Here is a 15,720-nt window from a genome sequence, read left to right as displayed (position 1 = left end):
GAACCTTTTGATGATATTATGGACCGTAGATGTTGAAATTCCTAAATTCCTTGCAATTTTGCTTTGAGAAACGCTGTTCTTAAACTGTTCAACTATTTTCTTACGTAGTTGTGGACAAAGTGGTGAACCTCGCCCAATCCTTGCTTGTGAATAACTGAGCATGTTTGGGGAAGCTCCTTTTATGGTACCACCTGTTCCCAATTAGCCTGATCACATGTGGGATGTTCCAAATAAGTGTTTGATGAGCTTTTCTCAGCTTTCTCAGTATTTTTTGCCACCTTTCCCAACTTCTACTGGATGTGTTGCAGCCATGAAATTCTAAGTTAATTATTATTTGGCAAAAAACAATTAAGTTTATCAGTTTGAACATTAAATATGTTGTCTTTGTAGCGTATTCAATCGAATATGGGTTGAGAAGGATTTTCAAATCGTTGTATTTTGTTTTTATTTACATTTGATATAATTTCCCAAATTCAACCGAATCCGGTTTGTAATTTGGAAAGCAAATTATTCATGCATTTATTCATCTTCTATATCGCTTTACCCAGAGAAAGCCCTCATGCACATGGGGAGGATTTGCAAATTGCTAACAGGAAGTGCCACAGCCCGATATGATCTAAGAACAGTGACGCTGACGTGCCAGGCAATCATACACCTTTGGAAGATAAGTAGCTCAGCGTAGAACAGCTCTGAATTGAATTTTTACAGTCAATCCTATTTTGTGACAACCAATGAAATTACCTTTATGTCACCTATCTGGCTACCCAAGCATATTCCAAATTAGAAAAGTGTCAGGTGAGTGATTAAAAGTTAACATGTGCAGAAGTAGTGCTAGGTACTATGGGCCAGGAATGTCCTGCTGGTTGTTTGCGTTTGACTCTTCCGTCTGTCCATTTGTAAGCAAATGAGGGTCATTATTTCCCTAAACACTTGGTTACAACTATGACCACACTTATCTGTTTGAAGTAAATCAGAAGAGTTGCTTTTGAAGATTCTTTATGATCCCAGCTTCGCTACAACATTGACCAACATCTATTGCTTTATAGCTGTAGAAAGGGCCACATAGTTAAACTGCTGTGCAGTTTATGACAAACAAAGCTATAATGAGAAACATGACAGAGGAGTGGCTTTGCATTTAGGTTATACTTCTATAACAAGGATAGACAGAGATTTACCATTTGCTACAGAGGAACCAAACAGTTCTTAAGAACAGTCTCTTGCGTGGTATTTACTTAGTTGGCAGGGAGTCCAAGGTTGGGAGCAAATTTAAGCATAAGTCAGAAACTGCAAAATGTTGTTAGGTCTGTCTTTGCTGATGTTTTTTACATGCCGGTGTGTCTCCTCGGACGAGGACTTGAGCAGAGCTCTGAAGCTGATGTCTGAGACGCCGCTCATCGACGGGTGAATTCTTTTAAGTACAATGCTGGACTACATCTTGGTCTTAACTTGATGAGAAACCTCTTGTATTAGATGCTCTTCTGTACAATTTTTTGCATCAGTGAGGCGTGGAAAGATGTTTTCCCCCTTTTATCTTTCAGCCACAATGATCTGCCTTGGCAAATGCGCATACAGTTCAACAACCAGCTCAATAAAGTGGACCTAAACACCCTGGAAAACATGCACACCAACATACCAAAGATAAAGACGGGTCGTCTGGGAGCCCAGGTACCTATATACAGTATTGTTAGCTTCATTTCATTCTGTACATCTGCAAGATTGAATGACAACTTCTGCTGGCCATAAAAAGATGATTAACACTCACATTATCAAACACAAAATATAAAAGAAATATTTTGAGTTCACCTTTTCTTTTTAGATGGTGAACACAACAGAGCGTGTTGTCTAAGGCTGCCACAAACCATTATTTTTTTATAGTCAACCCATCACCACATATTTACGAATATAGCTGTTAATATTGGAAATAAAAACTAATAAAAAGACAAAATGGACAATGTAAAAAAAATCAAGATTTCTTGTTTTGATTCATGACAGAAGAGAACAGAAAGCTGAGAATATTTATTTGTATGAGGCTCAAAGAAGAGGATTACACCAATTTTCACGTAAAAAAAAGAAATGTTTCCGAACATCTAATCGACTATTAAAATAGTTTCGTTTGAAAATCCATCAGCTGTAATATTGATCAGTTGTAATTTAGTTGAGGCAAGGCCAGGCAAGGCAAATTTATTTATATAGCACAATTCAACACAAGGCAATTCAAAGTGCTTTACAGCACATGAAAATCATAAAAATCACATTAAAATCAATAGAACGTAAAAACAAAGACAATTGAAATAGGAAATAAAATTATGCATAAAAATCGCATTTAATCACGAATAGAATTTAAAAAAAATAAATACAAAAATAAAACAAATACTACTACTACTGCTAATAATTGAAATCAGCAATGGAAAATCAGCAATGGAGATGAGCCCAAAAGTAATAGAAAGCAAATACATTCACATGTATAGACAGTTATGGATATGCAGTGTTAAACAAAAGCGTTTTTAGCCCTGATTTAAAGGAGCTAACAGTTTGAGCATACTTCAGACCTTCAGGTAACTTGTTCCAGAGGTGAGGAGCATAATAACTAAATGCTGCTTCACCCTGCTTGGTTCTTGTTCTTGGAACATACAGGAGACCGGTTCCAGACGGCCTTAGGGGTCTAGATGTTTCATAGGAATCTAACAAATCATGCATATATTTTGGTCCAAGGCCATTAAGTGTTTTGTAGACGAGCAGTAGTATTTTATAGCCAATCCTTTGACTCAATGGAAGCCAATTTCAAAACCGGTGTAATGTGGTCCAGTTTCCTTGTATTTGTGAGGACTCTGGCTGCAGCATTCTGTACTAGCTGCAGCTTCCTGACTGATTTTTTATCAAGACCTGTAAATATACCGTTGCAGTAGTCCAATCTGCTGAAAATGAATGCATGCATAAGTTTTTCCATGTCTTGTTGAGTCAGAAGCCCCTTAATTCTGGCTATATTTTTTAGGTGGTAATAAGCAGAGTTGTTGAGTAGACACGGCAGCCCGAGTGGTTTGTGAGAATATTTCCCATATGTGATGATTACTCCGCTGTTGTTATTGACTCCAGATGTGTTCTTTGGTGGATGAACGATTTAAGCATTAGTGTTAAACCTATGGCCCGCGGGGCGAAGTCGGCCCGCTAAAGGTTTCAAACTGGCCTGTTAGGTTGTTGATTCTGACAGACACGTTTTAGTTCATTACTAGGCAGGGAGACAAGTACCGTATTTTTCGGACTATAAGTCGCAGTTTTTTTCAGAGTTTGGCTGGGGGTGCGACTTATACTCAGGAGCGACTTATGTGTGAAATTATTAACACATTATGATATCATTTCACATGTTGTTTTGGTGTTTTGGAGTGACACTGAAGGTTTGGTAAACTTGTTAGCATGTTATTTATGCTATAGTTATCTTAATAACTTAATAGCTATGGCCACGTTCGTGTTCTGCCTTTGGAAATGTGTGTTCAATTGTATTATTGACTTTTTTATATTGAAATGCATGCTTTTAGTTTGTGGCGCTTTCACGCCCACGTGGGGGCGCACTTGCACTTGTTTACGTGAAGAAGAGCGCTCACACGCCAGAAGACGACCGACAGCTACGTAGCTCTGACTGAGTGGTCGAGTTTGTGAGAGAGAAACACGACTGCGAACTTACGTTCATTGTTTATGCTTGTAAAATATCTCTACAGAGGCAACGCCTGTGTGTATCATCTTTTCTGTTGTTACTGTGTGTTTTCCACCCACGATCGGACACTTAGAACCAGTTGTGTGCTTGTTTGAACGATGCTCTAACGCATGTTAACCGTTTGTGTCATGTCATTGCTGTAAAAGCACCTAATTATCATTTATTTACGTCGATGCGAACCTGTTTGGTATCAAGGACGAAATTGATTCAGCAAATTATACGGACGTCCAGCATCGTCATTTGGGAGTTTAGCCCGTTGAAAAGCCAGGACCGAGCCGTAGCGTCCTGGTGAGGACAGTATGTTCGCATTTCGTTGTTCATGCACTGTACACTTATTCAGCATGTTTTCTCTATTGTATTTTTATATTAAATTGCCTTTCAAGATGACATGTATGTTCTATGTGTTGGATTTTATCAAGTAAATTTCCCCCAAAAATGCGACTTATACTTTGGTGCGACTTGTATATGTTTTTTTTTCTCTTCGTTGGGCATTTTATGGCTGGTGCGACTTATACTCAGGTGCGACTTGTAGTCCGAAAAATACGGTACTTTCATTCTGGAAAGTTCCCACTTTAATTTTTTGGGTGTAGGGATGTGCCGATAACTGGTTTCAAGGTATACAGTGGTATGAAAACGTCACGGTTTCACAACAGCAAAAAATTTTCATCGAAAATTGGCTAATAAATACAGGGAGAACTCCCTCGCTTGCAGCTGCAAGGCTCAACCCTCCCCCACTGGTTGTTGCTCAGTGTCAGTGAGTCGGTTGTGCTACACGATGGCTGGAGGAGCTGAAACTCCTGAACTTTTTCCTCCGATCAAGAAAACAAAATCGCTGGTATGGGAATACTTCGGCTACAGAAAAGTTACAGACAGCCGCGGCTTAGAGGAGGAGGGCCAACCAACATGTAAAACGTGTTTGCAGAGGGTGGCTGCTGAAGAGACAAAACCTCTGATATGATTTTGCATTCATACAAATTAAAGGTTAGTAAAAACGATAATGGTAAATGGTGTCATATAGCGCTTTTCCACCTTTCAAGGTGCTCAAAGCACTTTACACTATCTCGCCATCACCAGTAGTTGCTCATGAAAGTTTCCCTACAGCTACAAGTATTAACTCCAGCATGTTTAGTCTGTCTAGCAGTGGTAAAGCGTGTTATTTTCTCTCTGCCAACTGTGTTCAGAAAGAGAGTGTGTGTATAATGTAAACATGATACAAGTTATACACATGTGCTTTTTATGGAAAATGATTCAATTATTTTTGTTGTGATGATAATGTTAAGCTGTGGCTTTATGCTCGCCTACAAGACTGAATTTATTTTAATTTTATTTAGAATATTTCTTATTTTTGAAATTTATTTTAACTCATCATTATACTTATGTTCCAATTTGCTCATATGTTTTGAAAAATCAAAATACTGTTCAATGGGGGAAAAAAATCTTTTACCTAGATATTTAAAAGTAATACATTTTACTTTTTCTTAATTAATATAAAGTTTGAAGAAAATTAAAAAATTCTGTACCTCGGCAATATTACAGTCTTTTATTTCCCTGAAAAAATAAACAGCCAGCAATATGCATATACTCAGCAAGTTTTTAAAAAGCCCATCGTCATCAATATTTTGAGTTCCCTGTGTTTTTCCACATGCTCGATTTTATTGGTTTTGACAGGAGATCAGCTCTGGTTTTCCAGTGGAGGAAAAAAAGTGCCATTTCTTAACATGCTAGTCTTTCAGTTTTTTTTCATCTTCCTTCCTTTTCAGTTCTGGTCAGCTTATGTGCCATGTGAAACTCAGTACAAAGACGCAGTCCGTCAAACTCTGGAACAGATTGATGTGATTCACAGGATGTGTCAGAAATACCCCGACGTATTCATGTTCGCCAAAAGTAGCCGAGGTCAGGTGACAGTTTGGAATGGTTTTCTTTAATATCTGCTCACGGTTGAAATACCAAGTGGTCTCTTAATATTTTGGGCAGACATCAAGGACGCGTTTGCCCGAAATAAGACGGCCAGCTTGATTGGTGTGGAAGGGGGTCACTCTATTGACAGCAGTCTCGGCACACTGCGTACAATGTACCAGTTGGGGGTCCGCTACCTTACACTTACTCATTCCTGCAACACACCCTGGTAAGACTTGTACACATGCATGTACGCCTCCAACCATAGTCCCACCCTTGACACAATTTAATATTGTGCTGAGGAAGGGAAGGGAAATTCCTGCAAACTGCAGCTGAAGTCCCAAACGTATCAAATTTACTGGAAGAACCTGTTGGTGCTGAATTCTCTTTTGACACTTCCTTGATGAAAAAACTGTATATGTGGGATAGGACCGCTGCTGGTGCTGGTATTTCTAGAAGAGAGCAAAACTAAGGGGCAGTTTACACGGCAAATGACTGTGTTGAGGAGTGGTCTCGCGTGCATATTTTGTTGTCAAAGACGGAAGGCGAAGACAAAAAATTCTGAATCCTGCCTCCAAAGTGGAAGAATTCGATTGAGGGGGGATTGCTCCGCATGCAAATCAAAGGCTTCCGCGGCGCAAGACCGCACCGATAACCTCAGCACTCATACACGTCACATTGGGCGTGCACAGCAGTGCTACTAAACATTAAAAACAAGAAATATGGCGGAATGTCGGCTTTGATTTACTGATTTAATAATATTTTTAAAATAAATATGTTGAATGTTTCCATTTTTGTGCCTTTTTGAACAAAAGAAAAATGCCATTGCTTCGAGTGGGCAGGCATATTATTTTCCGAGCTGAGGAACTTTGGTGGGGTCAAAGTGCATCCTTCGCTGTCGCCTTGTAAATCTGCACTGCCTCCTAGGGCCTGGCATTAATACTACATTGTTTTCATGCAGAATTGCGACATTGTTCGAATGGAGACGGGCCCATATAGATGCAAATTTGAAGTTTTCTTATTCTCGGAGAGTCACCATGTAAACGGCCCCTAGAACCAAAACACGACAAAACTACTAGCATACTGTTCACCATTTGTCGTTGATCAACAGCCACTACAAAGTGAAGTCATCCCAGATAGCAGACAGGCGTTGAAATGATGTTGAATCAACATTCCAGTGTCAATCTTATATCGTTAAATCAACATAAAAAAACTCGAATAATGTTGTCCCAACGTTGAAATCCTTACAAAACCTAAATGCCATTTCGATTATTAATAACATTGGAACAATGCTGAATCAATGTTAAGTTTTCCTTCATTTTCAACCATGATGCTATTAATGCTTTCAAAGTTGCCCATATTTGGAGGTCCTGCTTTATTTACAGACAGAAGAAACAGCTAGGCTGACTATAAATAAAGTATTATACATGAACGATAAAAAAAAATTAAAAAAAATAAATAATAATAATTTAAAGATAAATAAATAATAAAATAAAAACTTGGCTAGATTGGCTAAATAGAAAACTTCATTAACCTGGGTTATGGCTTATTTCTAATTCAAGCCTCCTCCTCAGTCTCACGAGCTTTGCTGCAAACTTTGCCACCAACGTGGTCTGGGACATAATGTAGCCACTTCTGCACAACAACAGCAAATGCATATTCTGACGTGGCCATCCCAATCTTCCTCTTCAGTGAATCTGAAAAAACAGCATTCACAGTTAATTCATATCATGGAATTCAAGCAAGTGTCACGGGTTAGTTTAACATACTTCAGTATTTTGTGGTGAAGTGAGTTTCTCAAGCAATTCCAAACCAAATTAAGGCTACATATGGGAACGGAGCTAGCTTGTTAGCTAGCTACGATGGAAAAATAACCACACAGTCTTTGTGTTCAATAAATTAATTTAGACAAGGCTCTATTGTGTCATATTCAGTGATTTTAGCGCTTTGATTGGAAAAAGAATTACGTTTGCCTGAAACAAGTTTTACTTAGCTAACATCCAAGCCAAGTAGGTCTTCGCTTTAATGCCAATAGCAGCAAATGCACCTTTTCTTACAATTTCGGCAACTTTGTCACGTTGTGTCAGGCAAACCGTTTCTGTACAACTTTGATGACAAATGCGTTGCTGATAAAGGCTCTAAAGAAAAGCAACAGGCTTACCTTTAAATATAGCTATCCTTAAATGAGGAGTTTCCAGTGCAGTTCGTTTGAGGTGATAAGCTGTCTACCCGCGCAACCATGAACACAACTGTTTTTTGACTAAAACTCCCGCTCATCCATAATTCGATGACTTTTCAATCATATTTCCCGGTCAATCAAAAATCAACTATTTGTCAACAATATTTCATCAACTATAAAACCATGTTAACCCAACCATCGTCTGACACACCATCGAACAATGTTGTTTCAACGTCACTGTCAGGTATCATCGGTATTTGCAATGTTGATTCAACATTATTTATTGTCGAAAATTTCAATGTCAACCATACTGATGATTTTGATCAAAAATCAAAGTTTATTCAACATCTGTCTGCTATCTGGGATAAGTTCCATGTCTCAGGTCCTGAAAAATATTCAATTGGAAATATTTTTCAAATAAAATTTAATTTGTAGATTGAAATATTTATAACAACAACCTAATATATTAATACGTTTTTCTTGTCAGGGCTGATAATTGGCTTGTGGACACTGGATCAGAACCATCTGAACACAATGGCCTGTCACCTTTTGGCAAGGTCAGTCTACATGTTCATAAAAATATCAAGTGTGAGGTATGATTTCAACTTTTCAAACTCCCAATCTACTGAGCATGATGAGGTGACAAATGTGTAGTCAGCTGTCTGTCTTGTAGTTAGGTGGCAATAGCCTTTTGGGCCATATTTTGAGCAACATTTCGAATACAGCTGCGGTAGCCTTCAACTTACGGACAACCTTAATGAGGACAAAAGCTATAGCAAAAAAAATGGATGAATGCACATGTGTTGGGCATTAAAAATTCAGTCATCTTACTCTACCTTCAGCAAGTGATTGCGGAAATGAACCGTATGGGGATGCTGATCGACTTGTCCCATGTGACCGTGAGAGTGATGCATCAGGTGCTGGACATGTCCAAGGCACCTGTCATCTTCAGCCACTCGTCCGCTTTTGCTGTCTGCCCACATAAAAGGAACGTGCCGGATGAAGTTCTCAAGAGAGTGGTGAGTGTGGAAGACCGTGTCACACGCTCTAGAGATGAACTAGATCGGAGATTGGGAGGTTTAGCCGTTCTCTTTCAACAACTGTAACCTCACTGGTAGTTTTCTAATGAAGCGAAATTTCCCCAAGACACACAAAAATCAAATATTATGAAAGTCTTTCCAGAACAGTTGAGGGGTATCTCAATAAAGACATGCATTTGTGATCTAGTGAGTATATTATATAGTAGTAGTAGTAGTATACAGTAGTGTATTTTATTTGCCATTGCTTTTCTCTTTATATACATGACATTAGATGACAAAGATTTCTTTCTGTTCAGCAAAGCAGCACACAAGTGTGGCAGTAGATTCTATTTTCTCGGTCTTTTGTGTGTGTATTTTCATTTTTACTATCATGTGACATCCCTTATGTGTCTGTGCAGAATGAAACTGGTGGAATTGTAATGATCAACTTCTACAACGACTATGTGACCTGCTCCCAAACTGCCACCGTTGCCAATGTTGCAGGTTAATTATTGACATACAATAACAATAAGATTTAGGGATATGGAAAGCTGTTTGAGTCAATGCACTAGCACCGCACTCTGTGTCCTATCAAGCAATATAATTCACTGCACAAGGAGTACAACTAGTGTTACTTTTGGCAGCAAGTATGATCTTAAAGTGCACGTGACACCATAAAAATAAATAGCATTATTATTGTAATTTAAATCATATTTTGGGACGATTTAAACCACAGATGACGAGAAATTAGTCTTTAAATCTGCTGTTCGGCTCCTCCTGTCATTATAGCACTCTGGCGCATCCATCCGGGTGGTGAAGTCAGAGAATGAGCGATTTCAAAGGATTTATGTTTTGAGCCCATAGGAAGAGGAAGTGTTTTTCAGCGATTCTGGTTCAAGTGTGGATCTTTCAAGCGATATTATCGATCCCGACGAAGTATGTGACATACATGTTATATACAGCCATATATGTCTGAGTCGTATTTGGAGGAGAAGGAAGATTCAGAATGAGAAAAAGGCCAACAAACACGAGGCTGATGACTAGAGCAGACTGCAAAATGTCAATGTTTTTTTATCTCTCTACGCCAATATTTTTACAGGTTATTCTTTGTATCTAAGTATTTTTCCCCAATTGCGAAATAAATTGTATGGCCATGACATATTACAGTCTTGTGCTAAATGGAATTTGAAATATCAAAAATGCATATATTCAGTACAACAGGGCTAAATTACTGCATAATGGTCAGAACTGCCGACTTCCGAACAGTATTTTATGCCACCAGCGTCAGTCCAGCTCTTGTCATTTTCCTGCAGGGACTCGGAGACTAAGAGCTCGGCTACATGCTAACCCGAATCGAGCATTTCTTCCAAGTCTCTTCCTTGCCTTTCGAACACAAAAAAATCACATACAATATGAAATATTAAAAATGCATTTATTCAGTATGACAGGGCTAAATTACTGCATAATGGTCAAAACTACCGACTTCTTAAACCTCCCGAACAGTATCTTACGCCATGGAGTTCGGCTCTGGTCATTTTCCTGCGGGGACTCAGAGACTAAGAGCTAGGCTACATGCTAACCCAAACCAAGCAGTTCTTCCAAGTCTCTTCCTTGCCTTTCGAACACCAAAAACCACACAAAACTACCCCAACTCATGTCACACACTGCGGCGGGGGTGATCGCCTTCACCGATCAGCCAGCCCCCGCTGGCAAGGAAGTTTCGGCTCGTCGTTCCCCTGGTCAAGCCCCGACAGGCAGGCAGTGCTCGTTGACGTTGACACAGCAGGGGAATGAACGCCCAAAATGGCACATTCTCGGTGGACAAACCGGCCGACGTTGGAGCGCATAGCTGCCCCAGCCCAAGACGAGTAAAGCGTCCTCTAGGCGGACACGTGAAGAGGGCCGAGGGGGGGTGGAAGTCTCGACACAATCGAGAACTGGAGACGAGAGCGGGGGCTGCCCGGGCCCAAGCCGAGGAAAATGCTGTATAGGTGGGCATGTGCAGAGGACCGAAGGGGGTGGAACCGTGGAAGTCTCAACACAATCGAGAACGGGAGACGAGAGCACGTGGCTGCCCGAGCACGGGCGCTCCCACCTACATTGGCCGGCGACCATGGTGTGCGACAAGCCGCAGGTCGTCGGCCGAGGGAGGTGATCACACCTGTCTTCTTGAAGGACAGGGAGCATTGTCACCCTCAAAATGAAAGCCACCTCCTTATTAAAACGTGTGCCATGATCCCAGTATTTGACACAATATAAAACACGTAGCTTACTGACTTCCTCGTCCATCCAATGGTCCCTCGGTTGTCGGACTTGTTTTGCCCATTCTTCGCGGTGAACAGGATCTTTTGGAAATCTAAAAAAGGAAACCTTGAAAGGCTCACACTTATCTCCCTGGTGTAGCAAGAAAAGCCTGCAGCACATTGGGCTGGCGTGATGGCAAAAATAAACAAATTAAACAGCAAAATCAGCTGAATCCGCAGTTTTGCATACAATAGTATGGCTGTATAGTGATGATGATGATGTCACCCTATTACGTCACATCAACCTTCTTCCTCAATCCGAGACTTTGGCCGGAAGTCTCTCATTTTTGTAGCGCGGGATTCAAAAATTTGAATTTGATTCGCTCGCTTCTGCACACATCCAAGCAGTCCACTTCATTCAGGATCTTAAAATACTACTACTGTAAAATGAAATGTTTGTTTTGTGTCACAGGCACTTTAAGTGAACTAATGCACTACTGTTGGTGCAGAATTATCTTACTGGGGTGATGTAAAAAGATTGCCATAGAGGTCAAATGCTTAGACAGCTTTCTATATTGTTTTATTCTTTACGACAATGTGCGACTAAATGTTTGCTTTTACTTCAGATCATTTTGACCACATAAGGAAAGTGGCTGGAGCTGGCATCATTGGTTTCGGTGGTGACTATGATGGCGTCGAAAGGTAATCCTGGAACACTAGCAGTCAATTTATGTGATAAAGCAATGTGATGATCAATGAAATCTGTTATCCTGTCTGAGCCAGAGTTCCAGAGGGTCTGGAGGACGTGTCAAAGGTCCCCAATCTGGTGGCTGAGCTGCTTAGACGAGGGTGGTCTGATCAGGAGGTCAAGGCTGCTTTGGGAGACAACTTGCTTCGTGTCTTCCAAAAAGTGGAGGAGGTGAGCGCCACAGATGCACACAAACATATGCCACTATTTTGAAATCTCCAAGTTCAGTGCAAACATCCCTCTTTTATGGCGCTGGTGTGCTGGAGCCGGGCTGACTTTGAGCAAGAAATAGGATAAACTCTGAGTGGTGGCCAGCCAATCATAGGGCATACAGTATATGCTATGAACAATCAGCCACATCCGTATGACTACCTTTAGAACAGGTTTATGGAACAGGGTTGATTGAAAACTCATGCAGGCAAGTGGAGAATATGCAAAATTCCCACAGTAGCAACTGTGACAGCTAACGACTCTAGTACTCCTCTGTGCTGGCCCATGCAAAACATCCCATGTAAAAATGCAGTGCTGTGCACTTTACTGATGGATGATGGCTTCATAAAAGTCTAAGCAAGTCATAGGAAGTACCACCTTGCTTGTTAAACTCTTGTGTAACACCAGTGGCTCTTAGAGAAATATCCAAGGAGTAAAAGGCTGTAAACTTTATATTGTATTAGGGTAATAAAAAGGCAAACATAAAATAGGTTATAAAGCAGATGTCTTGGCAGATGTTAGATTACCATATTGAAATTGCAATTTGAGAGTTTTTAAATGGAAAAAATGATATTATCTTGATTAATATGTCTCCCTTGCAGTCAAGTGGTCCTGGATTTGAATCTCACGTACTTCCCGCTTGTTAGGGTATTCTCTGGGTACACTTTATTTGACTCACATTCCAAAAACATGCTTGTTCGCTTGATTCAAGAATGGAATTTGTCTGTGCGTGTAATCAGGGGCAGGTAAATGATTCCACAAAGGGGTGCAGTGGATGGTGGTTTTTATTCCAACCGATCAAGAGGGAACCTTCTCACCAATCAGGAGTTTTACAAGTATAATCATTTGATTGCAGTCAGGTGATGCTTGCTTCAGCACAAACCTCATTGGTTAAACTATCTGTGCTGGATCAGTTGAAACAAAAACATGATGGTTTTCCTGCCCCTGGTGTAAAAAGTGGATTGCCTTGCAATTGACCTATTTTTTCATGTTTGTCAGATCGCAGAAAGTCTTAGAAAGCTGAGCCCGGATGATGTTCCCATCCCATATGATGAGGTGAAGAACCCGTGTAGGACAAGTACTGGTTACTCCAGAGGTGGAATTTCTCCCTCACCACTCAGCCTTGCGGCTCTCCTAATAACACTGGCTCTTCAGAAACTCATCTGAGTGTTGCATATGGATTTTTCCAAAGTCAGTGAATATATAAATATATATAATGTCAAATGTAAATGTTGCTAAATTGAATAGTATATACAAAAAAAAATCAACTCATCTGGCTTACTCTTTCCTCGCAAGATGCTATCATAAAGAAACCAAAATTTCTGAAAATGGTGTGATGTGACCAAGTGAAATGGCTGTATTTTGAAGACATGAGCGTCATCTAGTGGAGAATGACACCACTCACAAATGTTTCTTTAGAAAAAGTTCTATTCTCACACACACACACACACACCCACACCCACATAAAAAAAAAAAACAATTTCAACTTTCTCTTGCTACTCTCACAAGGCCAGTCAGCACTATGAATACAGTGTTGTGAGATATAGGCTTTTAGGAAATGCAGCATGAAAATCAACATATTCATTTTCAATACGAGACAGACAAAATCAGGGGGAGAGGATCTGAGACTGGTCCGATTCTAAGCCTGAAAGATGAACGAGGTATCATCCCAAGACATATGCCCTCACTCGTCATATGGAATGACGAAGCAAGTACAGTCCAAATTCGAAATACAAACATCATTTCAAGCCATTTGATCCTATGTAAACAACATTGAACAGTGAAACCTTTGATAGACAACGTTAAAGGAAACTATACCTCCTTAGAGCTTGAAAGAAAGGAAAATGCAGTATGCCTGACTTTCATCAGTGTGTGTCGATTGGCACAATCATGCGGTCACCAACAATTCAAGACAACCATTAAACTGGCCCAGTTTCCAAAACCATTTGAACCACATCGGCAGTCTTATTGGTTCAACATAACTGTTTTTTGGGAAACAAAGTCAGGCTGCGACGCTGGTGAGTCACACTGTCAGGCTTAATGAAAAGTGCATGAGTTGCTCGCAAATGGACAAAGTGCTGCAGCTCACATGACCAACAGCACGAACATGGTCAAGTGTGCTTCAGCTGAGAGAATCATTGTTGACACACAAATTGTTTCCATGTATGTGGCCTTCTCACACAGAACAGCCATAGCAAATACGAGATGTCAAATGTATTGTTTTCCCCCCAGAAAACCAAAGCTGTGTTATTTTTAGTTCAATGATTTGCTCCGACTGTACAGTATATATTAAGCAGGCACAGAGATGGCTTCAAGTGTTATACAGAAGTTGACAGGGGCGTCTTTAAAGATGACCACTCAGTTTTAAGGCCCTTCCCTCAGTGGTTCACTTTCCTGTCCCTGTGCTTCACTATCAGACCGTAGACGAGTTCGAACTGCGATTCTGTAAGGCACGCTTTCTCTGGTCAACATTTTCCTGGTGGCAGTGACAAGTCGAGAGTAGTTGTCAGGGTTGTACTCCGACAGCTGCGGTCGAGAGCGCAGTAATGGGAGGTCGACCCGGTCCACCTGGGATGGGAAAAGCGGCGGCCGGCGCTGGCTCTCGCCTTCCTTCAGCGAGTCCGGAAGCGGCTTGCGCTTGCTCTCTGGCAGGAGCATGATGCACAGCACGGAGAGGACAGCGAAAGAGGCAAAGATCACGTGATGGAGGAAGTAGCCCCCGTTGTTCTGGAGCTCCATCAGAGAAGAGGCGGCCATGCCGACACAGCCCGCTGCCAGTACGAGACCGAGACAACCGCCTCTGATATAAAAAAAAAAAGTAGCAATTCAACAGCATTGACTTACATTAAAATATAAGAATAATCACATAAAATGCTAAAGTGTCAAACAGTGTTTTTTTTCGTCAACAATGATGATAACGAAAATATTTTGTCAACGGACAGTTTTTCCATGACGATCTTTAGATAATGAGCTGAAAACGTGTTTGGGGAAACTAAAACGTTCAATAGTTTCCATCGCATGTTCACAATGCATGACATTTTACGTGTAGTTAGCCTGCATCGTAACAGTGTCTGGTTGTGTCACTCTTGACGTGCTACACGCCTCCCACTTCCCGAATCACCAGTGTGTCGTCTCCAGTCTCCGTGAAGGCTTCCACACATGGTAAGATTTGTTTTCTTAGAGAGAATATGCAATGTTGGTTTAGCCTTTATACGTCTGTGTTGAGTGATCATCACATCACATTTAAATGTAACTCGTAGCGTTAGCATAGCATAGCATTCGCATTAACATTAGACTAATGATAACGGCTAAACTCTCGGACAACTTTTTTTGAATACAGTTCGTAGCATCCAGGTGGATATAATTAATTGGGAATAATGTACAGTTTTCATGCTGAGTGTGTATTATCACCAAGTTGGCGTTGTCCTTGTAGATGCTACAATATGTGCTCGTCTGTCAATGTTCATTCGAAATAGTTGAAAACGTTTATTTTTCTGAGTAAATGTTTGAAATTTTAGAGATGAAAGCATTTTTACTAAACGTCGACTAAAACTAGACAAAGACAGTTTGAGATGACTACAAAATGACTATGATTAACAAGTATTATCAACCAAAAGACTAAGACAAAAATTAAAAGGACTGCCAAAAACAACACTTGTTGCACATGCACACACCATCTATTTTACTCTCTTTCACTGTGTAAAATAAATGCAGGA

The 15,720-nt window shown here is 40.4% G+C and overlaps 2 protein-coding genes across 2 annotated transcripts in view; one reads left to right on the top strand and one right to left on the bottom strand.

The window, feature by feature from the left end:
- Positions 1 to 1,190: 1,190 nt before the first annotated feature.
- On the top strand, positions 1,191 to 13,327 carry dpep1 (dipeptidase 1). Its single transcript, XM_057846702.1, has 10 exons — positions 1,191 to 1,401; positions 1,539 to 1,665; positions 5,470 to 5,602; positions 5,684 to 5,834; positions 8,272 to 8,341; positions 8,627 to 8,803; positions 9,223 to 9,307; positions 11,673 to 11,748; positions 11,830 to 11,965; positions 13,004 to 13,327. Exons 1-10 carry the CDS (start codon positions 1,292 to 1,294, stop codon positions 13,169 to 13,171), a joined length of 1,233 nt encoding a protein of 410 aa, XP_057702685.1. The 5' UTR covers positions 1,191 to 1,291; the 3' UTR covers positions 13,172 to 13,327.
- The window catches only part of slc22a31 (solute carrier family 22 member 31), a 41,448-nt gene continuing 36,566 nt past the window's right edge, over positions 10,839 to 15,720 (bottom strand). The window contains exon 9 of the mRNA XM_057846688.1: positions 10,839 to 14,804. Coding sequence (XP_057702671.1) covers positions 14,369 to 14,804 — 436 coding nt within the window. The 3' untranslated portion in view covers positions 10,839 to 14,368. The remainder of the gene's footprint in view (positions 14,805 to 15,720) is intronic.

This window comes from Corythoichthys intestinalis, chromosome 1 (assembly GCF_030265065.1).
Source record: "Corythoichthys intestinalis isolate RoL2023-P3 chromosome 1, ASM3026506v1, whole genome shotgun sequence".
NCBI lineage: Eukaryota > Metazoa > Chordata > Actinopteri > Syngnathiformes > Syngnathidae > Corythoichthys > Corythoichthys intestinalis.
This window is presented reverse-complemented; position numbering and strand designations above follow the sequence as displayed.

Excerpts from the sequence above, each read along its gene's own strand:
- dpep1 (XM_057846702.1), top strand. The coding sequence starts at position 1,292 with ATGTTGTTAGGTCTGTCTTTGCTGATGTTTTTTACATGCCGGTGTGTC. Across the intron at positions 11,749-11,829 it reads GACTATGATGGCGTCGAAAG|AGTTCCAGAGGGTCTGGAGG; the intron begins GTAATCCTGGAA and ends TGTCTGAGCCAG. Across the intron at positions 11,966-13,003 it reads TCTTCCAAAAAGTGGAGGAG|ATCGCAGAAAGTCTTAGAAA; the intron begins GTGAGCGCCACA and ends CATGTTTGTCAG.